This window comes from Pleurodeles waltl, chromosome 3_1 (assembly GCF_031143425.1).
Source record: "Pleurodeles waltl isolate 20211129_DDA chromosome 3_1, aPleWal1.hap1.20221129, whole genome shotgun sequence".
Classification (NCBI taxonomy): Eukaryota; Metazoa; Chordata; class Amphibia; order Caudata; family Salamandridae; genus Pleurodeles; species Pleurodeles waltl.
Window position 1 is genome coordinate 1,937,269,190 of NC_090440.1, and position 25,591 is coordinate 1,937,294,780.

At 45.7% G+C, this 25,591-nt stretch overlaps 1 protein-coding gene across 1 annotated transcript in view; it reads right to left on the minus strand.

The window, feature by feature from the left end:
• Positions 1–9,770, minus strand: part of LOC138285813 (dehydrogenase/reductase SDR family member 13-like) — a 233,119-nt gene extending 223,349 nt beyond the window's left edge. The window contains exon 1 of the mRNA XM_069226211.1: positions 9,318–9,770. Within this exon, the coding sequence (XP_069082312.1) occupies positions 9,318–9,444 (127 nt within the window). The 5' untranslated portion in view covers positions 9,445–9,770. The remainder of the gene's footprint in view (positions 1–9,317) is intronic.
• Between the last annotated feature and the right edge of the window lie 15,821 nt (positions 9,771–25,591).

Here is a 25,591-nt window from a genome sequence, read left to right on the forward strand (position 1 = left end):
TGTGCATTAGCATTATCTGGCGGACGAGCTGAGGCACCGGTGATGGAGGGAGCTGCCTCCCATATGGCCCTGGAGGCCAAATCCACCGACTGTGAGGGCACCAGTGGGACGGCGGGCGAAGGGAGCACCACGGTAGAGACAGGAGGGGACAGTTCTGACAGTGATACCTCCTCTGATGGAAGCTCCCTGCTGGTGGCAGACAGCTCTGTGGCCACCCCAAGTACAGATACAGCCACCACCCCCCGTACCAGCACCGCCCTCCCAGCAACCCCTCAGCGAGTTTCCTGTGCCAGCTCACCCAGGAGGGTGGGCATCTCCTTTGCCCCAGGCACCTCAAGCCCTACCCCAGTTAGCCCTGCTGCCCTCAGTGAGGATGATATTGACCTCCTGCGATCCATCTCTGTTGGGCAGTCAACCATTGTGAATGCCATCCAGGGGTTGGCAGGGCATTTGCAACATACAAATGCATTCCTGGAGGGCATTCACTCTGGCGTGGCGGCCCAACATAGATCATTCCAGGCTCTGGCCTCCTCCCTGATGGCAGCCACTGCCCGGTCTCTAGCCTCCCCGTCCAACTTCCTCTACCCAGTCCCATTCCCTTGAACCCCAACCTATCCCAAGCACACAATCAGACCAGCATGCACCCAAGACAACACACAGGAGTGGATCAGGCAAACACAAGCACCACACAAACACCATCCAGAAGCAGACACACCAACATCCACTGCCTCCACTGTGTCCCCCTCCTCCTCCACCTCCCTCCAAGTAGCGTCTCCACTCACACCTGCATGCACTACATCCTCATCCACTACCTCCATCACCATCACACCTATCACTGCACACCCTTCACTGGCAGTTACCACCCCCATATCCATGCACACGTCCCCTGTGTCCTCTCCCACTGTGTCTGTGACCCCACCTCCCAAAGTACACAAACACAAGCACTCAGACACCCAACAGCCATCCACCTCACAACAGCATCTAGCCCATGCACCTGCACCCAAACACAGCAGACACCTCCTACAACCACTCCCTCTTTCTCCACTCCCAAACCTTCTCCCTCTTCCAGCCCCGATGTCCCGAAGAAGCTCCTCTCCACCCTTGACCTCTTCCCTACCCCTCCCCCCGTCCTTCACTTCGGGCCAGGGTTGACAGAACCCAGGCCAGAACCTCAGCCACCCAGTCCACGGCCAGTGTAGTTTCGGCAGCTACTGCAGGTGTGAGTGGCTCCAAGGAGACACCCATCAGCACTGGCAGTGTGCCTGCACCAGCTGTCAAGGGCAAGGCCAAGGAACAACCACCAGCTGCCAAGGGCAAGAAGGCACCAACAGCTGCCAAGGCCAAGGAGGTACCACCAGCTGCCAAGGGCAAGGGCAAAGGGCCTGCCCCTGCAGGCAGGAAGGACAGGAGGCCTGGTGCTGTGACAGGATCTGAGCCCCCACCACCAACCATGCCGCTTCAGCCGTCCACGACTGCAGGGGAAGTGCTGGAGCCTCCCCCCACCACTTGCAGCACCCACACCAGCACCGCCACCAGCACCACTGGCAGCAGCAGCAGCAGCAGCCCCAGTGGGCAGCCGTCCGAGGCTGCAGGGGAAGGGCTGGAGCCTCCCTTCACCACTGGCAGCATCGTCACCAGCACACCTGGCAGCAGCCCTAATGGGCAGCTGTCTGAGGCTGCAGGGGAAGGGATGGAGCCTCCCTCCACCACTGGCAGCACCGCCACCAGCACTGCCACCGGAACCACTGGCAGCAGCAGCAGCTCCAGTGAGCAGCCGTCCGAGGCTGCAGGGGAAAGGCTGGAGCCTCACCCCACCACTGGCAGCACCGACCTCAGCACCGGCACTGCCACCACTGTACAGCCGTCCCCGCCGGCGGATGGACTGTAGCCCGCCCTCCTTGGAGTTTCATGCATCCTGCCCAGAGCAAATCCCGTGGATCTGACACCCAGGTGAGAGACTGTGAGCTTGCACTCCCCATGTGCTGCATCACAGGGCACAAAGCCCCCTCCAGAACCAGTAGAAGAAGGCATCCACTCACTCCCTCCTTGCCAGGATGAAGCACACTGGGCACAGAGCCCCCTCCAGAACCAGTGGAAGAAGGCATCCACTCACCCCCTCCTTGCCAGGATGAAGCACACTGGGCACGGAGCCCCCTCCAGAACCAGTGGAGAAGCCATCCACTAGAGAGACTGTGGCTTTGCACGCCCCAGGACCAAGCACTGGGCAAACCACCTACTTGAGAGACTGTGGCTTTGCACGCCCCAGGACCAAGCAGTGGGCAAACCACCAATTTGAGAGACTGTGGCCTTGCACTCCCCAGGACCAAGCAGTGGACAAACCACCCACTTGAGAGACTGTGGCTTTGCACTCCCCAGGACATCGCAGAGGGCATGTAGCCCCCTCCAGGAGCAGTGGCGTTGTACCATCTTACGGCTGAGGTGCCCCCCCTACACCTTCCCTCTGACGTGCCTGTGTATTTTTTACCTGATGCCCCAGCAGTGTTCTCTCCGTATTGAGGCAGGAGTCAAGTGGGGCCTTGGCCTATGTGATATGACCCTCTGGCCCATGGACATTATGGACTGGGCAGTGTCCCTTCATTTGTATATCTGTAAATACTGTTTTGATTTTTTAGGACATATTTCTAGTATTTTATATTATTACACTCACTTTCTTCCAATCATTTTGTCCTTGCATTATTCCTGAGGGGTGGGGGTTGAATGTGTAATGTTATTGCATCTGTTTGTGTGTATGGTGTTGGGGGTGTTGCATGTATGTGTCACTCTCTTTTTCCTCCCCCCTCACCTGTGTGCTAGGCAGCAGTACTCACCGTGGTAGTCGTCACCAGCATTGTATTCCTGGTGTAGGAGGAGGTAGACCAGCATGGGGAACACCTGCAGTTCGGGCTCCATGGCGTCGTGGTTCTTCCTTGAGTCTCCAGAGGTGAGTCCTTTGCCTTCTGTGTACTGTTTCTGCCGAGCTTTTGATGGCGTTGGTACCCCCCCGGAAAGGGTGGCGGATTGGTGTGTCATAATACAGTGGGCGGAACCTTGTCTTCCGCCTGGCTGTTGGCAGTTACTGCCGTGGTGCTTGTTGCTACCGCCTTGGCGATGGTTGTGTTAAAGTGGCTGTTTGTGTTGGCGGTTTCCGCCATCGTCATAATTAAAAAGAAATTACTGCCGACTTGTTGGAGGTATTACCGCCGTTTTATCTCCGATCGCCAGGGTTGTAACGAGGGCCTTAATGTGTTAATTGTGCCGGAAGCAGCCAACAACTATAAAATCATACAGCAGTTACATTTTTTCCAACAAAAAGAAAAACAAATTGGTGGACATGTGCCTAAAGTATTAAGCTAATAATTCTCAAATCATCAAGAGCAACTCATCTTATAAAGTCATTTGATACTCATTTTCAATCATCCTGAAATCATCAGGAACAACTGAACCTTGTGAAGTCATCAGATACTCATTTCCATGTCATCCTCAAAACATCAGGTACAAGTTTTTCAGCTTCGCTGATGACTTCAGGAGCATGATGATGTGTGATAAAGTGAAAATGACTTCTAATGTAGTTGGATGATCATCCAATGACTCTAGGATGGCTTCTAAAGTCATCCTGTTTGGCCTGGGCCAGTCGGGTCGATGGGTCCTTGCTCCTGTGGGCCTGCGGGTAGTTCTGTAGGCCACTGCGAGTCCAAGAGGGAGTGGGGAAGCAAGCCCGAGGAGAGCCGACAAGGTGCTTATCAACCTGTTACTGCCCTGGGTGCTGAGAACCCCTGGATCCAACTCACCAAAGGGCATGGAGGATGATTGACAAGTGCTCAGTGGTGCACCAGGGTTCATTGATGCACCAACAGCTGCTTCCGCCTAAGTTTCCTGTGGATGACATGGAACCTGGATAATTAATCTGGAATTGTCCAAATCTAACAGTTAACTCCTGGCATGCACAGTCCCTGCAGAGCACTCACTCCCCTGGCTTTTTGGGAACTTACAAACTATGGGATGGCAGCTGCTAGCCCCATATTCCTTGGAGATGACTAGCTATTCAGCTAAATCAGAGTTTACAGCTAAGCTGGGTGTTCCGGTCTTTATTTTATTTTGTTTTATTTTGTTTACTACCAACTATAACATCCACTAAAACAAAGACACAAAAGACATCCATTATAAGGGGCACACTGATGGCCTAAGCGCAAACCTAGTCTGCCTCGTCCCACCATAAAGTTGATTCTGACTCACTGCCTGCTGTGGATCCGGAGGCCCCAGTTATCAAAAATTAATTCAATACTCTTATGTTGGAATTCTGTAAGGAAATGTCAACCCTTCATCAGGACATTAACAACTCTATAGATGATTTTGATCAGCATTTCTGCAATTTGGAGGGTCCATTAGATCAACTTGAAGGTGCAGCTGTGGAGCGCAACAAGGAACAGGACATATTTTTGAGAGGGTGGCAGCCCCTGAGCAAACTCAACAAATCCTCATCCGGAAAATTGACGATGGTGAAAACTGCAGCGGACATAACAACCTGCTCATCAGAGAATTCAGCTTGTCCACTTCAAACGCCGAGGTCCTAACTTATGTTGAACTTTCGCACCCACCTGTCAACTCCTGCAGGCTTGGAAATATTATTACATCGCACTCACATTATAATTACATAGTACTCAGATTTTCAACAAAAGTGTAACCTAACTCTAGATGTCCTGACCAGAATTCATTTTTATACCAAGACGAAAGAGATTTTCCAAGCTTTCTCGTAAACAGAGCCCCATCAACTACAATGGTGACAACATTCAGATCTATCAAGACTCTCAGCTAATACCCTAACGAAGCAGAATAAATTTAAAAGGGGGACAGACCGTCTGCATTAACATATACGGGTTTCCATTGCATCTGCTTTTTACAATTCGGCGTAAGCGCTGCACAGCATACACCCAAGAACAGGCTGAGACTTTCCTTCATCTTCTGACTGATACTAACCCCTCCTCTATCCATGGTACTCCGAGTTGGAGAAAGCTTATGGAGTGGAAAACCCACAAAACACCAAAATGGCAACAAACAACACGTAAATTGCTTAGCCAGGAGGGTGATCTCCATACCGAAGATGTGACAGATGATGAATAAAATCTACGATCTTCATTAGGACATAGTTACAACCCAGGACACTCTGTGAAGACCTACCTACCCTTTATTGTGTGCTGCATGAGTCATGGCCTGAAAATTCATAAGTGAATTGTTGCCTCTTATTTAGCATGTTTCTGATTGACGCCTTGTATTGTGTAATGAGTTTGTTTCCTCCAGTTGAAAATGCATTACTTATTTTTCAATGCATATGTGACTGATGCTTTGTCTATTGGATTTTGCTCACTAAAGCACATTGTGTTTGATCGCCCCTCAGTTGAGTTGACCAACAGAAAATACTGATTATCTTATCATCCACCATGGAATATCTGAGGATAACAGAAATGTACACTTGATCAATGCTGACACCATGCACTATCTTGCTGTGGGATAAAAACACTGATATGAATGGTAGACACATTGTATTCAGTGATATGTGCATTGTTTTACCTGTTTGCTCTACAGGAACATAATAAAAAATAGTTTTCCAAAAAAAAAAAAAACATCTAGAAGTAGTCAGTGCAGTTGAATCATATCCTCTAGATAGGCCAAACTCAATTTCCTATTGCAAATGTGTGCTGAACAACTTTGAAGGACAGTCAACAGCTTTCTTAAGAAGGCTTTTTCTATTCTTTGTAGGGTGCAAGTATTTGCATAACCCCAGAGACCTGCACCATAACCAGCAACAGAAAGAGACTTGCTCCTATAAATAGTGATGATTGTGAGAAGTAAATGTACGAGAGGTTACAAAATTATACCCTTGTTCCATGGCCCCAGTCATCTTCAAAATAGTGAGGGCTTGGTGTGGTTTCCTATACCTGTCAGTCTGTAAAAATAGACCAATTGAACTTCTAAAATTCACTACCACACAGTCACCCTGAAATGTTTTGCACCCCATCCCCACCTAAAGTACCTGTTCTATCATTATTATAACTTTGTAGAGGAGATGTGTATGGCCCAGCTCTTTAGCCAGCTACTGTACAGTTTTTTTCTTCTACTCACACCAGTTCTCTGATTGGGCAAAAGGGAAAGGACATCCTTTAGAACAACAACATAACTGTATAACTCATGAAGTAATTTCAGTGACCCTACCACAGGTGCTGGAAAGGAGCCAACCATGCTTGAGGCCACACGAAGTACCTATAGAGAGAATACCATACTGATGTTAACATAATTGTGTCATGAAACCTATACATTCGGCTTTTTGGCTTACCATAACCATAGGATCTAGTTATTTGCTTTATAGTTGCCCTTGAATTCTGAACCCTGTATATGCCAGTTGTCACCTAAACTGGGGAATTTATCTTTGAATTATTAACACACTTGTCCACTTTACATTAAGCAGTTTCAAAGGTCTTCAATCAACTCACCACAGATGCACACATACCCCTTATGGAACTCTCAAAAGATGCCAAACAGGTACCTAATTTCTCAGAGAACAAAAGAGAAATGTCCTCCTTTCCAATAAAGCCCAAATGACAATTACTGTGCACTCTCAACATGCAAATCGCTAACTCCACACAGCGTCAACAAACACCATTCAGCTCACCCCTCCATCCCATTCCATAACAAGAGGCAGGCACCCAGAAAAAAAATACAAAAAGAGAGATTCATGTCCTGAATATCTTGTGTTACCGCAACCCACCATACATTGTATTCAAATGCCAACAAAGGTTAACGATGTTCACTTTCAAAAGTGAGAGGGATAAGAGAGTAAACCTTACAAGTCCAAATATTTTGCCTAATTAGATGCTCTAAAATAATTCTTAATGCTTGAAGCTACCTAATTTTTCAAAAGGTTGAAGCTTACATGTGAAACCCTTATGAGAGTGTGAGAGGTAACGCTGGTCAATTATCATAACTCTTTGATCTAAGAAATCTGATTTTGATCCAATTGTGGCTAAGAAGTTACAGGTGCAACGTAGCAACAAAGGGCATTTCGCCATTACTAGCTTACACACCCAAGCCAGACGAATGAATGTTTTGCCTCAGTTTAAAGGTTTCACTGCAACTAACTGTACAATTTAAATCAAATACACAATTTACTGGTTAACTGGAAATCAGAAATGCAAACTTTACTTCTTCTAAGTACTTGTCAAACACATCAGATAGCAAACAAACCATCTCATTTAAAATCCTAGCAGGATGCTGGGTTTTTATTTACATTAAGTATTGCTGGGTACAATTAAACATGAGACTTTAGTCATTGGCAAACTGCAAGTTGCAAATGGTGTTTTCCTACTTATATTTTGTTAATGTTAGCTGACTTGTTTCCAGGCTTAGGAGCAGATTTATTGAAAGTGGCGCTGTACCTTGCGCCCCGTAGCACCCCTCCTACCACCACCATGTGCGCACCTGTATTCCAGATACGCCACACCATGGCGCAGGGTAGGGAGCAATAGCGTCAAAATGTTTGACACTATCTATGTACTGTTCAGTGTTAGTGCGAAAATGTTGGTGCTAACCCTGAAGAGTACATAGGGGCTCATTATAAACAATGGTGTGCCCTTTTTTAATGCCTGCTCTGAGCAGGCGTTTGAAGTGCTGAAAAAAATGATGCAAAGAAATCTCCTACATTTCTTTGCGCCATTTTTTCGGCACCCCTTCACATACATTGTGCATGGTGCACGCATAATGTAGCGCAAAGCGTTACAAAGTGGAGCAATGCATACATTGCGCCACTTTGTAAATATGGAGCAGGGAAAAGGCCACCTTAGCGTCAAAAAAGTGACACTAAGGTGGCGCGAAAGTGGAGCTAGGCCCTCTTAAATCTGGGCTTTAGTTTCTGAAAAGTGCATCACACTCCTTAACGGCCTAAACAGAGAAGAGCCCACCTTTGTTCCCTCTTAAATCAAAGGGTCAAGGATCTAGCTGTTGTAGACAATTGCAAAGATCGCTCTAATACAAAGGGTTGAAAGCTAGCTTGAACGTAATGAAGTGCCCAATGGATAATGCAAGAGCCCTTAAAAAGAATTGTTTTACAATTGGGCAGCCACTGTAGCGCATCAAGAAATGGCCAGATATGCATGTATCTATACATGCCCTAGATAATGCACACTGCCAAAATATGGATCAGCTGTAATCTAAAACCCAAACCTTTAGGCGCACCCAAACACAGCGCTTTCCAATATTTCAGCAGAGATAAAACTGGCCTGGAAAGAGGTCCAGAAAAGGCCATGTTTTCCCCAATTTCATTTTCATTTTATGCTATTAGCTTGTGGCCTGAAGGCCAGACTATTGCCTACAATGATCACTACATTGTTTATCGAAGTGAAAGGAATCCGTTGGATGGGAGAGTGGAGAGGTTTTGGAATGGGGAGATACCTAATCATGGGGGCACTAGCTATAGGGACCAAAAGTGTTAGGAGCCTCTGAATATGGGAATCTCTGACTTGTCTGTGCTCAACTTCACACCAGTTTCCCCCATCTGGTCTTTCACTACCCAAGGGTCATCCAAGTGACAAATTAGCTGTGACTAATCAGCATAGTCCTTAATGTGAACTTATGTCAAATTTTACATGATACAAAACTACCAACTTTACAAGATGTAAAAGAAAAATACATAAAGTAAGGTGAAAAGACAAAAACAATTTGAAAACCTGACTTGAACTAGTTCGGAAAAGTTTTGTTAGATACTACCACGGTGATTCGAGATTACAAGTAAACGTGAAAAAACAGGGTAGGGAATGCAATAAATTCAAAATATTTTTCTTTGAATACCTAGGTGGGCTTTCTTTGGGGAATGAAAATATCCCCTAGCAAAGCCCTCTTTTCCACCTTGAGGGCAGGCAATACGTGCAAATGTTATAATGAAAATAGTTTTGAAGTTGGCTGTGCTGACAGCAGCAATGTAAGTTCCCGGTCAAAAATGTAGAAATTTCGTCAAAAGAAGACATTTATCCTAGATCGCTGTAAAATGTACTTAAAATAAACACTACTTTCCGCACCAATTTGGGGCCAAATCCCTTAAAAAAACAAGTTGCAATACCGTGGGATGTATCGTACTTCTGGTAACTGCAACTGAAAAGGTAGATCACCTAAACTACCACAGAATATTACGGAGTTAAGCAAGCGTAGTGGATGAGCGGGGATAGGGAAGCGTTAGTTCCAAAGGTTGTGTTCAGGATGGACGTACACACTGAAAACACAGTCTCTAAGTCACGTGGGACGCCTACAGAAGTGCACACAGATAGTCGACTAACCTGTGATGACCACTGTCTTCCCTTTTAGACTGCGCGCATTGTGGCACCGTGGCCCCCTGAAGAAGTTGTAGTAGATGAAGACGTAAGCCCCTAGGGCCAGTCCGATGCCCAGAAGGATGGTCTCCATCACTGCCACTATCACTTCCCTGGTAACTATTTTGCAAAGTCTGAGTGTACTCCCAGGAGCAGCGGCTCACGCTTCTTGGCTGCTACGGAAATTAGGCTCGATCTCGGCGGCTACATTACAAGTTATATTCCCCGAAAACCAGCAAATCAGCCTGCTAGGATAGATGCAGCGGATCAACCTTGGGATTGCTGAAAAGTAGCAGCCCACATTCCACGCAAACCAGGGTCGGATGCACAAATAAAATATACACGCTCCTTCCAATCTGCTAAGATTGCTGCTGGGGCCGAGAGTCTTTGCTGAATTCGGATATCCTGTTTCCGCATAGACCCGCCTTTTTTACCGCTAGCATGCACGCGTATAAAGTCTATTACTACAGAGGCCGACGCGGCCCAAGCGAAAGAAGGCTCTGCACCTGCGTTTCGCTGTTCACTGTCCTGACCGAGTACCTACACTGTGAGAGGTGGGTGGGGAAACAGGAGTGCGTGCACACTTCGCAGATATCTTCGAGTCCACTGAGAGGCTGCGTGTTGTTGTCCAAAAACAACGGTTGTTTTTCCATGTATTTTTATTGGTTTCATCTTTTTATACACTGCATAAATAACCAACATTTGCAATTCCAATAGGTCTGGTTTATCACTCATCACTTTATTACCCTAACCACACAAACAACTGGCAAATCGAACAAGCATTACGAAATAATGTAAACAAATACCTCTCAACAGTCTTTTGACACACTATTCCACTAGCTAAACCCTACTCTCTTTAACAAGCTAATAGAAGGAACCCGGAACAGCTGGTTAAAAAGATATGCAGCTGTATTCCTGCAACTCAAAAGACAAGCACAGGTACAAATCAGGTAAGTTTCCGCAATGATATAAACAGTACCTCACACATACCCCTTTACAAAACATAAAAACAGAAAATAAACATATGGGCAAGAACATAAGTCCTGCACAAAACTGTTGTAACATCATGCAAACAGATCCTCATGATAACCTGGAGAAACAGTGATTGTTTCACAAAGATGAAACGTGTGTAGACAATAAACAGAGCCCAAAACACAGCATGCAATCATACCTCCAGACAACAAAATCGTTTAGGTATCAAGGAGAACAATGCTTCAGCACAGTTTCCTTATCCTGAACCATGGAAACTTCCAACCCTGTACTGTTACCGTCGCACAACATTTGATCCCATGCAAAGACTGTTGTGATTTCCTTCATAATAAATGACGTTACACCAATGCTTGAAGGACAGTTGCTTTATTCTAGTCTGTATTAACAGCACCAGAAAGCAACTGACCTGCAATCAAATCATGGCATTCCATACAGAATGTAGAACACTTCTACTTAAACATTCTGTTGTAACACTATATGTAATAATGCACCACTAAACATCTTCCCCCTCTCAACAAACAAATGACTAACTTTCTAAAAGACATAAAATTTTACATAAATCCAACCCATATATGATCTTGAACAATATAACTACTTACAGATAAGCCAAACAGCTGTTATTATCTGATGAAATTATAACTCGAAAGAAGTATGATTCTGCATGATTATATCAAATTCTTCAAAGTAGAATACTTCAAAATATCTCCAGCTACATTTTCCATGCAAATGTTGTGTTAGAAATGGGATCTCTAGTTGGCAAAGGTATACACCCTTGTCCAAGTAGGGACCACAGTCCTAGTCAGGGTAAGTCACAACACAGTCCAAATTATCCTGTGCCCACCCTGGTTGCTTGGCACTGAGCAGTCAGGCTTATCTTAGAAGGCAATGTGTAAAGTATTTGTGATAAATCGTACAGTAACACAGTGAAAACACCACAAAAAGACACCACACAGGTTTAGAAAAATAGATATTTATCTCAATAAAATAAGTATCCCCTTTCAGCCCAGTCCTCTCTGCCAGGGTCCCTGTGGGGGGTTATCAGTCCTTTGTGTAAGGCCAGGCCACTGGCCTTTTGAAATGAAAGTGTGAGGCCCTCCACCCTTCTAGCCCAGGAAGACCCATTCAGTATGCAGTTGAAGGCAGATGTGACTGAGTGTTCTGTGTTTTTGGTTGTCTGGGTGAAATGTGCAAGGGAGCTGTCAACCTGCACAGACCAGACGTAGACTGGAGACAGGCTGTCAGGCACATATGGTATTAAGTGTAGAGAAATGCCCACTTTCTAAAAGTGGCATTTCTAAAATAGTAGTATTAAATCCAACCTCACTAATAAGCAGGCTTTTCTGTTACCATTCTGGCCATACTAATTGTGACCTGGTTACGCCTTCCAGATCAGAATATTCCACTCAAAAGTATTTGAGGACAGTCCTAATGCTAGTCTATGAAAGGGGCAGACCTCACAGTAGTGGAAAATGAATTTATGAGTTTTTTTTACTACCAGGACATATAAAACACATAAGTACATGTCCTGCCCTTTACCTACATAGCACACCGCCCTACAGGGTACCTAGGGCCTACCTTAGGGATGACTTATATGTAGCAAAAGGGGAGTTCAAGGCTTGGCAATCAATTTTAAATGCCAAGTCGAGGTGGCAGTGAAACTGCACACACAGGCAGGGGCGGCTCCTCCATGGGGGCGGTAGAGCGTTGCCCCATGCCAGCAGCGGCAGCTGCAAAACCTTTTTAAGGAAACAATAATAAACAGCGTTTATTATCGTCTCCTAGTAAAGGAGCAGGGCCACGGGGTGACAAGTGTGAGGGGGAGTGCTGAGCAATCCCCCCCATAGCGCATGTGTGTTTGGCCGGCTGTCTTGGGCCGACCAAACACACATGCGTGTTGCAGCACCACAAAATCCTAGCTGTTACTTAAGCTGAATAGTCAATGGATCGAAGCGACAGGGGATTGAGGGGATGTCATCAATGAGCAATGTGATTATCAACAGTATACAACATATTTACAATTCTGAACCTCAAACAATAACCACACCAGCTTATTAAGAAGAATTATGAATTTATTTCCCTAGATTAAGAATGCTAATGTCATGAAAATAACTCTCAAACACAAGTGATAAGCATATAGAATCAATAGTGGCTGATTAGAACGTCTTATATATCTGAGTTTAATCAAAACAATCAAGCAAATAGTCTCCATTATCATAACACTGATTAATAACAACAAGATTGGTAATAATGGTGAGGTATACATTAGTACAAACAATCAAAGAGTGTCATTGTGAATCTTGAGCATTTGAAAATTAATATCTTCACTAACCACAAATTAGCATCAACATGTTGGACTTCATGTAAAAGAATTTAGAACACAAATTTAGAAAAATATACTAACTTGGGTTATTATATAAAAAAACATTATTCTTAATATGCATCTTTTAAACTGAATGTTGCAGCTGGTACCTGAAAAGCTAAAGAGACATGTATAACAATGCAATTTCATACATTACCCATAGAACAACAACATGCAGTCTACTTCAGCAAAGGGACACCATCAGGTAAGTCTTCAGAGTATCAGGCCTATCAACAGCTAAACCCACACTGCTAGTGTGACTTGAACCATCAGGAACTCGAACGAATAATTTCAGAATCCCTGTCTAGGATCTCCTCTAGAAAAATTCCACCCAGGTTGTTATACTAATCTTCAAAAAGTTTATGATTGGTCAGTACCTGGGGTGGTTACGATTTAACCAAGAGTAGCTCTAATTGATACCCTAAATTTCTATGACATCAGTGATAACCAGGACACATTCATAACAGTAACATTTCCGTCTCGTCTGTGACTCCATTGTTCCATCTCATCTAAACTTCTCTTCTTAGGAAGAAACTTCTCAAGTTGTAACTTTTACTTCTATCCTTGAGGAAGAAACCACATGTTAGTGATAATTTCAAACAATAGAACATTCAACTCATGCAAGAACTTTATCAAACTTGACCTTGTAAGACATAATGAAGCAACCCACTAGGGGTAGCTGTGTACACATCTATTAAGCCATTTAACACACTTTTATGTAAGCATTGAACCACGGAAAATAACCACATCTTTAGTTAGAATTTTGCTCAGCCAAAGAACAGAAATGAAATATGACAACCATTTTCAAAAGTCACCCGTTTTCACATGTTAATTCACTATATGGTTAATACATTGAAATTATTAATAAAACATATAAGAAAATTCACACTCTCACAATCCCTCCTCTGATGACTATTTATGTAATAACATCAATCCATAAAAAATGTATTTATTATCACCCTATAATTCAAAATCTGGTCTCATTTACTTTCACATTATTTTTCTTTTTCCCTTTATTTTCCCCATAAAATCTTGCCATTTGTATATCAAATCTTCTCCGATTCTTTTCTGGTTTTCTTTCTTTTCAAACATTTCATCAATTTATACATTCCCGAGATTCCAATTAAACAAAACTCAATTACTAACACCCATTTTGTTATTGTTAATATAATACATTTTCCTACATTGCCAAACCAATTTTTCACAGCTGCAATTCCCTTGCCTGCTTTCTCCCAAACTGTAGTTTCAGTTAGTTCTTTTAAATCTTCCTTGTTAATTGATACATTTTTAACAAACTCTCTAACTTCTCCTGAATTATCAGGAATATAAGCACAGCAATGACTTAAACCAAGTAATTTACAAACTCCGCCCTCCTTTGCCAAGAGAATATCTAATGCAAGGCGGTTCTGAAGTGCCATAGCTCTTGTAGCAGCCAACTCAGTATCTAGAAGAATGATAGCTTCAGAATAACTCGTCAACATGTTATTTACTATTGTAGACAACTTCTGTATCTTTATATAATTCAGAACTATTCCCACTGAAGGATTTATAGCTCCAAAAATGTCTCTCACAATACTAGAAATTGATTCTCGCTTGTGTCTCGGTTGAATTCTCATCATCTCAGGAAATTTACTCAAGTCTTCCAGTAGATACATTTTTAGAAAGACTATTCCCAAATAACATGTTCCATATCATCCTCTAGGAAGACGGTAATATGCATTTCTTCCACATATATAGTAAACACCAGGCACTGGTGGATCCTGTCCATTCATCATAAAATCCCATCAACTCCGGAACATAAACACATGTCTACACTCACTCGATCCCACAAACACTCTATCATTCTTATTCCATGGCCTATATATACAAAGTTTTCCCATGTGTTCAGCATCCAATGTTAGTTTTCCCTGTTTAGTAATATCAGTATAAGCATAATCAATCCCAGGTCTTCTACTAATCATTCCCTTATCCATCCTTGCCTTTATTTCTCTCCTTCTATCTTCTGTGTTATCTAAAAATGTCTTTTCTACAGGTGTTATTAAACATGTTAAATTGTTACAGGGTGCAAATGCAGTGCCAAAAGTAGGCTCAAAGAAATCTCTCATAATAACTATGTTATTATCGTTGGCTATTCTATTCAAATAACCAATGACAGGTACAAATGAAAATACCATGTCATAATTTGAATAGAAATACTGAATATATTCTTGCTTATAAAAGCGCCTTAGTAAAAGACTGCAGCTTATAGTATAATTGACAGGCAAACTATAGTAAGTAGTTCCCCCTTCAACTGAAGTCGGAATCTGTGTACACACATAACAATCTTTTGCGTCCGTCACCTCAACATACTTGCGCAATAAGCGATAGAAAACATTGGAGGAAAGCTATTTCTCTTCATGTAAGTATTTGACATCTATTCTAAATTTGTCTTTAGTTAGTGATGTACCAGTCGTATCCAAAGAATTATCATTCTTTGCAGTATGGTTGGCTCCATTCGTCTCATAAACAATCACTCCTACAAATAACAATAAACACATTAACACACTCGCTACCCCCAAACCAATACCTAAAATTTTACAACAGCTAATTCTACTGTTTTGGTTATGAAAGTTTCTCATGGTCTCCAAAAACAAAAAAAATGCAAAAATGAAGTAAACAAAAATTTCAAAAAATTAAGTAAACAAATCCAAAATCAAAATCCCACGTAATTTTTTTTTTTCAATAATTAATTCACTCAGGACAGTCTCTTTTGTCAATTTCGGTATAGCAGCTTGTCAAGTTCCATTATATTTGTCTATTTCAGTTATTAATGTCTCTTGTAAGCACAACTTTCGGATCATTTTCAACTTTTCCCAGATTCTTTCTCATTATCTTCATGTGCCACAATAAAAAATGTCAGTGTCTCTATCAAAACAATAGCTCAAAAGTTCTTCTTGCCATTCATTTGTAGTTATATATGTCCATTCTGGACCAGAATATCGCTTGCTTGCAACTCTTTTACTTTTTGGTCTTTTGCTGGTTTCGCCTTCTTCTCCACTACTATTTTCTCCTTCATTCAATTCCTTTTCCTCCTGAATTGGTGGTACTACATTAATTCTTCCACCTTTTGAATTTCTTTCTGGCCTATTGTCTCCTTTTAATGTCTTCTTCTTCTTCTAAGATTGAGTCTACACTTGATTTTGAACCTTTTTCTTCCGATGTTCCCGCAACTGGTTCAGGAAGAGTATAATCCACTTGGGCAGGACTACCCTCAATTCCTTTCCCAATGGGGTCAGTCCTTTGTTCAGTTTGGTATGTCAAACCACCTGCTACTGAGGACACCCTCCTCTGAGCAGATCTTTTCTCAGCCAACTGTTTCTGATCACTCTCATCTGAGGACACCCTCCTCTGATCAGAATTTCTCTCAACCGATATTTCCCTTTCTTCATGAACCAATTCCTTGTCTACTTCGTCTGTAGATTGTTCAATCTCTTCTGGGCCTTGTTCTTTCTCATCTGTTATAGGAGTAGGTACATCTCGATCATTCTCATTATTCGGCTCTTCACTCTCTTGCTTTCTACTCGTAATGTTGTCAACTGTTGGTAACCTCAACAGCTCCTCTTCTTGTTCTGTTGGGTTATTCACTTTTCTTGTGTGGTTAGTGTGCACCCAGTTCTGTAAACCTGCACACTTCACAGCTGTCGTTGTTGTGAGAATGATTTGGTAAGACCCCTTCCACCGTGGCTCCAGACAAGACTTCCTCACATGCTTCCATATAATCATCCAATCACCAGCTCTTAAATTGTGGCCTTGATCTTGAGTTTGTTGCACCATTGTTGCTTCCACCTGATGAGAAAAAGACCGAACCACATCAGCCAGGCTTTTGCAATATCTAGCACCATGTCATCTGTAATATTCACAAGTGCATTTGCAGGTATCACTGGTAATCTCATTGCTCTCCCCATTCATATCTCATGAGGAGACAACCCTCTTCTTATCAGGAGTGCTTTTCATTGACATTAGCACCAGTGGTAAAGCATCTGGCCACTTTAAGTTTGTTGATGCACACACCTTTGCCATTCGTGACTTTAAAGTTCCATTCATCTGCTCTACAAGTCCTGAGGCTTCTGGGCGATAACTACAATGTAGTTTTTGCTGAATGTTTGGTGCTGAAAAAAGCAATTTTATCACTTCGTTATTGAAGTGGCTTCCCCTATCTGATTCTAAAGAGACCGGGAAACCAAAACGTGGAATAAGCTCTCTCAGAAGTAACTTAGCTACTGCAAGGCTATCATTTCTCCTAGTTGGATATGCCTCAATCCAGTGACTAGAAAAGCACACAATCACCAACACATATTTCAAACCAGCACATACAGGCATCTCAATAAAATCCATTTGCATTCTGCTGAATTGACCTACCGCCATGTCTATGTGTCCCATCTATTGGCAGACAATACACCTATAGCAAACCAGTTCAGCAACTTGCCTACATTTTGGATTATACCAGAACTGTTTGAAACACCTGATCATTGTGTCTCTCCCTATGTGTGCCTGACCATGATAATATTTGGCCATTTGTGTCAACAGACTGGTAAGACCACTTTCACTTCTATTGTCACCCAAATGTCATCTTCTCTTTGAATGCAATGATGTTTTAACCAATCCCTATGCTCTTCTTCTGGAACATTGTTCTGTATGGCTTTCAACTCCTCTAAGGTCTCAACAATTTGCATTGTGAAATTTGTATACACTTCATAATTTTCAGACATTAATTCCCAATTTCCTTTGAATGAAATACCATTTCAGGCACAAAATTTTGCAACCTGGTCTGCGTAAGCATTTCCCAAAGTTACATATTCTTGTCCTCTCTGGTGTGCACTGCATTTATCCACGGCAGTTTTCTCAGGTGGCTGTAGTAAATCATGTATCCTTTCACTATTCCTTACAGGTGAGCCTGATGACATTAAAAAACCCCTCTGTGACCAAATGTGCCCAAAATCGTGTACGATACCAAATCCATACTGACTATCAGTGTAGATCAGTGGTCTCCAAACTTTTTAATGTCGCGCCCCCCAGTTGGAAAATAAAAATCATTGGGTCCCTCCTCAGAATTTTTCACAATTATTTTATAAAGATGGCAATGTTTAAATATGTCTGGGCCTATTTAAACATTGCAGTTAAGTACTGTTACCTTTTTTTAAATACAATAACAGGGGCGTGGCCAAGATGGCGGCGTGAGCGGACGCGTTGGTCCGTGCTCCGCCGCCTAGGCCCTGATTAAGCAGTCCGTCCCCGTGTGAGGAGGCCTGGGGGGGTCCCGGCAGGAAGCGTGGTGTTGTCGGGCGCCCAGGGCCCACATATTGAAGGCGCCCCGAGATCGCTGGTGGCGCGAGTGGAGCCGCGTCTCCTGGGCCGGAGCTGGCGGCTAACGGTGCCGGCGGCCTGCGGCCCTTGTGGGGCGGTGGGCCCAGAATTGGGAGGTGCGCCAAGAGGCAGTGGAGGAACTGCAGGGCCCTCGGCAGGGTATAAGCTCCCCTGAATGAATGGCCAGAGACGGGACCTCTCTGGTGGGCGGCGCCAGAGAGGGGAAATGGCGGGGCCCGCTGGTTGGGCCCAGAGAACTGGCCCTTAAGAGAGGACGACGGTGGGGTGAGGACCCCTTTGAGTGACTTCACATAGAGACAGTGGTGATGCTGGGGGCCCGGACGCTGGCTGAAGGTGTGGACGACCTGTGGTGACCCTGCCTGGTTCAGAAGCGAGTTGCATTTGGGAGTGACCCCGGGGAGCGCACTGTGGAGCGGAGACCGACGGCTGCTGGTGAGGGGCCCATCTTGGGGGAACGGAGTCCGGTGTTGGAGCGCAGAGGTTTGATTGAACTCTTGAGCAGAGGCTGTTAGAAGTCACAGGTATGGCGACCTCCAAACCTAAGCGAGACCGGACGGTACGAGACATGCTGACGGGGGGACGCCTGGTGCTGGGAGGGGCCCCTGAAGACCCGCCGGCCGCAAGGTCCCCTGAAGCAAGGAAGGAGTCATCGGAGGAGGACGCGGCCCCGGTTACGAAGGGCTTCCTCACCTCCTTGTTTGACTCGCTTCGCGGGGACCTACAGGAGCTCCGTAAAGACATATCGCAGGAGGTGAAGGAGTTGCGAGTGGAGCTCTCGTCCCTGGGTGAGAGGATAACCCAGGTTGAGGACGGAGAGATGGCCCGTGGCGAGGAGGTTGCGGTCCTGCAGCAGGAGGTTCTGCGTCTGCGGGAGCAGCAGGACCTTCTCCAGATGACAGTGGAGGACCTGGAGAACCGCTTGTGAAGACACAATATCCGCATTAGAGGAGTGCCGACTGGAGCAGAGAAGGATGACATTAGAGACTTTGTGGTGGCGTTTTTTTCGTTCAGTGCTGGACCTGGAGGCGCCTCAGGAGATTGTCCTGGACAGAGTACATCGTGTGGGCCGCGCTGGGGGAGGTGGGGATCGCCCGCCGGATATTCTGGCATGTGTCCATAACTATGGACTGAAAGAAAACATTTTGCAGCGGACACGCAATATCCCGCAGGTCCACTTTAGAGGTTATCAATTGCAGTTATACCAGGACCTGTCGATTCGGACCTTACAGCGGCAGCGAGAGTTTAAGTCCATCACAGAGCACTTACGGGCGCAGGACGTGTCCTATTCATGGAGTCACCCGTTCCGCCTTGTTTACCGCTGGGAGGACCAGGTTCGTCAGGTGAAGACGGTATCGGAGGCTTGCCGTATCCTGGGCCTGGAGGGAGATGCTAGGGGCTCGGACACGAGCATGGGTCCGACGGGAGGAGAGCGCCCGCGCTGGAGGAGGAAGGAGAGAAGGATGAAGCAGCAGCGCGCCACGGAGTCGGAGCAGATACTGGAACGTCAGTCGGCATTGAGCAGTGTAGCGGCTGGGACAAGTGCCTAGGGGGAGAAGGCGGGGGGCCATTGCTCAGCAAGGGGTCGCTTATAGCGGGAGTTGTGCCCTTGTGGGAGGGCCTGGGTGACGGAGGCAGTGGACTCAACGGGCGATCTGGTGTGGTTCTACGGCCCTATGGAGACTTTCCTCTCTGGGATGGGTGCGAGAGGACTTTTTTGTTATGAGCACCTGTTGTGCATTTTAGATATATGTTTATATGCCTCCCTGTGGGATAGGTCATCATGGGCTCTATCGGGTTGGTCATGTTACTTGGAGTGGTGGAAATGCTGTTCTGAGTTTCGGCCCCTTAGTGGTTCCTCTTCCCTTCGGTGCGATTTTCTCCCCTTGATGGTATGACAATTAAGTGCTTAAGTTTGAATGTCCGTGGGCTTAACAACCCAACTAAGCGGTTAGCGATACTGTCCGCTCTGGAGAAATCGGGGAGCGATATCTGTCTACTACAAGAGACCCATTTGTTATATAGAGATACGTTTCGTATGCGATCCAGATGGTTCCCTAGGCAGCTCTGGTCCTCAGCAACTACGAAACATGCGGGGTGGCAATATTGCTCTCAAGATCATTTGCTGGGGAGATAGTGGGGAAGGTACATGAAGTCCCAGGTAGGTTCCTGGCTATTAGAATTAGGCTTGGGGCCTTTTCTTTTACTATTACTTCCCTCTATGCTCCGAATGCCCAGCAGGAGAATTTCCTGAGACAGTCAGTTTCCCCTATGCGCAGTTCGCCGGAAAGTGCCATTTTGGTAGGGAGAAATTTAATCTGGTGATGGATAACGAGCTTGACCGCTCGGGTCAGCGTTTTGGGCAGAGTGGAGCTTTGTCGGAGATGGGGCGTCAGTGGCTGGCGGAGTGTGGGTTGGAAGACGTATGGAGGAAATTGCATCCCACGCTCCGGGATTATTCCTTTTTCTCAGCTGCGACCAAGACATATGCGTGGCTTGATCTTTTTTTGGCCTCGCATGAGTTTATGGCCCGGGTTCGGGAGGTTACGATTGAGCCTAGGGCTCTGACAGATCATGCCGCTATCACGGTTGAACTGGCCATGGAGATAGGTCGCGTTGGCACTCCGAGCTGGTGCTTTAGGGACTCCCTGCTCCAGAGCGAGATAGTGGTGGACTCGCTTCGTCGTGCGATTAGGAAGTATATCAGCTTTAACGATGAGGGCAGTACTTCTGTGGAGACAGTGTGGGAGGCGCTAAAAGCGGTAGTGCGGGGCGAGGTGATGGCATTATCGGCGAGGGATAATAGAGCGAGGAGGGAGGTGAGGGAGAGGCTTGAGCACAGGGTAGCTGTCCTGGAGTGTTCCCATAAATCCACTGGGGCGCCTAGGATTTGGCGCGAATTAGAGAAGATACGGCAGCACCTGAAACGACTGGACTGGGATAGGGCGGAGTATGCGGTAGCACGACTTAAGCACAAATACTATATCGGGAGCAATAGATGTGGGAAGCTATTGGCGGATCGGCTACGAGCGGAGCGTGAGGCGTCGGCGGTCAAGCTGATCCGGTCTTCTTCGGGCGAAGAGGTTTGCACAAGCGATCAGATTGCAGAGGCATTTGCGGGATTCTACCGGGGGTTGTATGTGGCGGATGAGCGGGATGATGCGGCCCTGGATTCTTATTTAGAGGGCATAGCAATTACTCCTCTTGGGGAGCGGGAGGCGTCGCTGCTGGACCAACAGATAAGACCGGATGAGGTTATATCGGCTATCTCTCGCCTAAAGAGTGGGAAATCCCCTGGACCTGATGGGTTCACTGCACTGTTTTATAAAACCTTTTGTGCTGAGCTCACCCCGCTCCTGGTGAGGCTTTTTAACTCCTTTCGGACAACGGGAATCCTGACGCCGAGTATGCTGGACGCAACCATTACTGTTATACATAAATCGGGCAAAGACCCAGAGGAGTGCGCTTCATATAGGCCAAAGTTATTTACGGGGATCCTTGCTTACCGCTTTAATCCTTATATGCCGGGTCTCATTGATCCGGATCAGTCTGGGTTTATTCCGAATCGACAGTGTGGCGACAATACGAAGCTCCTTCTGCATTTATTAGATAAAATTGAGAGATCCCGTAGAGAGGTGCTTTTTTTCTCTGTCGACGCCGAAAAGGCGTTCGATAGGGTTCATTGGCCATACTTATTCCGGGTCCTGGAGCGTTTCGGTCTGGGCCCGGGCTTTAGGTCTTGGATCCAGTGTGCTTATCGGTCCCCTAGAGCTGCAGTTAGAGTTAATGGTGTGCTTTCTAGGCCGTTCCTGGTGGAGCGCGGGACTAGGCAGGGGTGCCCGCTTTCCCCCCTTTTGTTTGCGCTATATATGGAGCCCCTGGCTCAGCGCTTGAGGGATAGTCCCTTGGTTTCGGGGGTGAAATTTGGCGTAGACCACCATCTTATAACTTTATATGCTGACGAGGTTATTCTTACACTCTCTGCCTGCACTGATGGAGATACTAGTTGAATTTAGCCAGGTATCAGGATTTAAAGTGAACATGCAGAAATCTCAGGTCCTAGGTCTGTCCCTGAGCGCTGATCATGAGAAGGTTCTGAAGGCTCGGCTTCCCTTTACTTGGTCGCCCTCACGCCTTTCCTATCTCGGGATTGAGTTGGCGACGTCTGCTGTTAAAACGGCAAGAGTGAACTACGCGAAGCTGGTTTGCGATGTGCGACGGGACCTGGAGTTGTGGGGGAGCCATGAATTGTCTTGGTTGGGCAGGGTGGCTGCGGTCAAGATGACAATCTTGCCGCGGATACTGTATATGTTTCAGGCTCTCCCGCTAGCCCCACCTCCTCGGAAGATTGCCACCCTGCAGTCGGCGGTCTTGAGATTTATATGGGAGGGCCGCCCGGCGCGTCTTCCGCAGCAGGTCTTATATCGTCCCAAGGGTAGCGGGGGTTTGGCGATACCATATCTTCTGAGATATTTTCAGGCTACACAGCTGCGCTTTCTGGTGGAGTGGAGTCGTGCTCTCACGGAGAAACATTGGTGTTTTATGGATCAAGCGGTGGCAGGTTCGCATATATGGAAGGAGCCTTGGCTCCGGCGCCGGCACAGGGCGGGAGGCCTTTACTCTTCCCCGATTACTGGAACAACGTTACGAGTATGGGATGCGGTTGCTAGTCGGTTAGGGCTGACTTCCTTTCCGTCCCCTATGACCCCCATAGGCGCGAACCCTGACTTTGAGCCTGGACTGTGTTTAGAGAGCCTGAGACGCTGGTATGAAGGGGGTTTCAGGAGAGTAGGGAGTCTTTTTGACGAACAAGGGGTGTTGTCCTTCGACCAGATGCGAGAGGCATATGGCCTAGTGGAGGCGGATAGATTGATGTATTATCAGGTTCGACACTGGGCTCTTTTGCCGGCGAATAGAGCTCTGGTAGACAGGCCTCTTACACCATTTGAGAAATGGCTGTTCCTAAAGAAGGATGATAAGAGACTCATTTCGTAGCTCTACCGGCTTTTGCAAAGGGAGGGCCACCCGCCTAAGTCAAAAGGGCAGTTGCGATGGGAGAAGGAGCTGGAGAGAGAACTCTCAGATGAAGAATGGGATAGTATATTCTATAGAACACACCACACAGCATATAATGCAGCTGGGACGGAGACATCATATAAAGTAGCTTCATACTGGTATTATACTCCAGCGCGGGTGCATGCATGGAATCGTGATAAGTCGGATCTTTGCTGGAGGGGGTGTGGAGCTACGGGTACGCTCACACATTTGCTTTGGCACTGCCCTAAGCTGCATCGTTATTGGGAAAGCATAATCGATGATATTGATGCAGCGTTCCAAGTTAAGATCCCGAGACTCCCATCGTATATTTTATTGGGGTTGCCTAATCCTCTTACCTTCCCGTTACGGTCTTTAAAAGGGAGACAGATAGCCTTAGCACTTAACGCAGTGCTGCAACTGATCCTAGCTCTCCGGGGTACAGATAGAGTTCCGACACGTATCTCATGGTTTCAGAAATTGTGGTTTATCTTGGCCATGGAGAAAATTACGCTAGCCTCCCAGCAGCGGGTTGGAGATTTGGGCGAGTTGTGGAGGCCGTTCCTTTGGATTCTCTACGCAGAATTTACCGAGCTGACATGCCCGTTATACCTGAGAGTGTTGAGGCTGATTTGAATCTTGGTTGGAGTGCTGGGGGGGAGGTTGGATGAGGGAGATGAGCTTGAATGATGCAAAGGGTCGAGGTGAGGAGAAAGAGGAAGCTGACATGATTTCTTGGAGGGAGGCATTGTTGAAGTGTTCATGTTTGTAAGTTTATCTGTTTTCATCTGTGGGGCTGGTATTTCGGAGGATATGGGGCATTACCGGTGGATACACGATTCTGCAAGAGAAGGCTGGCTGGGTGGTTCCACGGGGTGTGATCCTCTGATTACGATAGAGACTATTGCAGGAAGATCTGAGACTACTATTGTGCTGATATGTGCATTTATGTCCTACGATGAGCTATGTTTGTATGTTTTATTATCCTTTTCTTAACCCCTTCGCTGCCAGGCCTTTTCCCCCTCCTGTGCCGAGCCTTTTTTTGGCTATTTGGAGCAGTTCGCGCTTAGGCCCTCATAACTTTTTGTTCACATAAGCTACCCACGCCAAATTTGCGTCCTTTTTTTCCAACATCCTAGGGATTCTAGAGGTACCCAGACTTTGTGGGTTCCCCAGAAGGAGGCCAAGAAATTAGCCAAAAAACAGTGAAAATTTTGTTTTTTCCAAAAAAATGGGAAAAATGGGCTGCAGAAGAAGGCTTGTGGTTTTTCCCCTGAAAAGGGCATCAACAAAGGGTTTGTGGTGCTAAAATCACCAGCTTCCCAGCTTTCAGGAACAGGCAGACTTGAATCAGAAAACCCAATTTTTCAACACAATTTTGGCATTTTACTGGGACATACCCCATTTTTATGATTTTTTGTGCTTTCAGCCTCCTTCCAGTCAGTGACAAGTAGACAAAATTCTGAATTCAGCAAGGGGTAATTTGTGTAGATCCTACAAGGGTTTCCTACAGAAAATAACAACTGAAATAGAAAAATATTGAAATTGAGGTGAAAAAACATCACTTTTTCTCTACGTTTTACTCTGTAACTTTTACCTGCAATGTCAGATATTCGAAAGCTATATACTGTTACGTCTGCTGGACTCTTCTGGTTGCGGGGATATATAGGGCTTGTAGGTTCATCAAGAACTCTAGGTACCCAGAGCCAATAAATGACCTGCAACCTGCAGTGGGTTTTCATTCTATGCCGGGTGTACAGCAATTCATTTGCTGAAATATAAAGAGTAAAAAATAGCTATCAAGAAAACCTTTGTATTTCCAAAATGGGCACAAGATAAGGTGTTGAGAAGCAGTGGTTATTTGCACATCTCTGAATTCCGGGGTGCCCATACTAGCATGTGAATTACAGGGCATTTCTCAAATAGACGTCTTTTTTACACACTGTCTTACATTTGGAAGGGAAAAATGTAGAGAAAAACAAGGGGCAATAACACTTGTTTTGCTATTCTATGTTCCCCCAAGTCTCCCGATAAAAATGATACCTCACTTGTGTGGGTAGGCCTAGCGCCCGCAACAGCATATGCCCCAAAACACAACGTGGACACATCACAGAAAACAGAGCTGTTTTTAGCAAAGTGCCTACCTGTAGATTTTGGCCTCTAGCTCAGCCGGCACCTAGGGAAACCTACCAAACCTGCGCATTTCTGAAAACTAGAGACCCAGGGGAATCCAAGATGGGGTGACTTGTGTGGCTCGGACCAGGTTCTGTTACCCAGAATCCTTTGCAAACCTCAAAATTTGGCTAAAAAAACACATGTTCCTCACATTTCTGTGGCATAAAGTTCTGGATTCTAAGAGGAGCCACAAATTTCCTTCCACCCAGCGTTCCCCCACGTCTCCCGATAAAAATGATACCTCACTTGTGTGGGTAGGCCTAGCGCCTGCGACAGGAAACGCCCCAAAGCGCAACATGGACACATCCAAATTTTTGAAGGA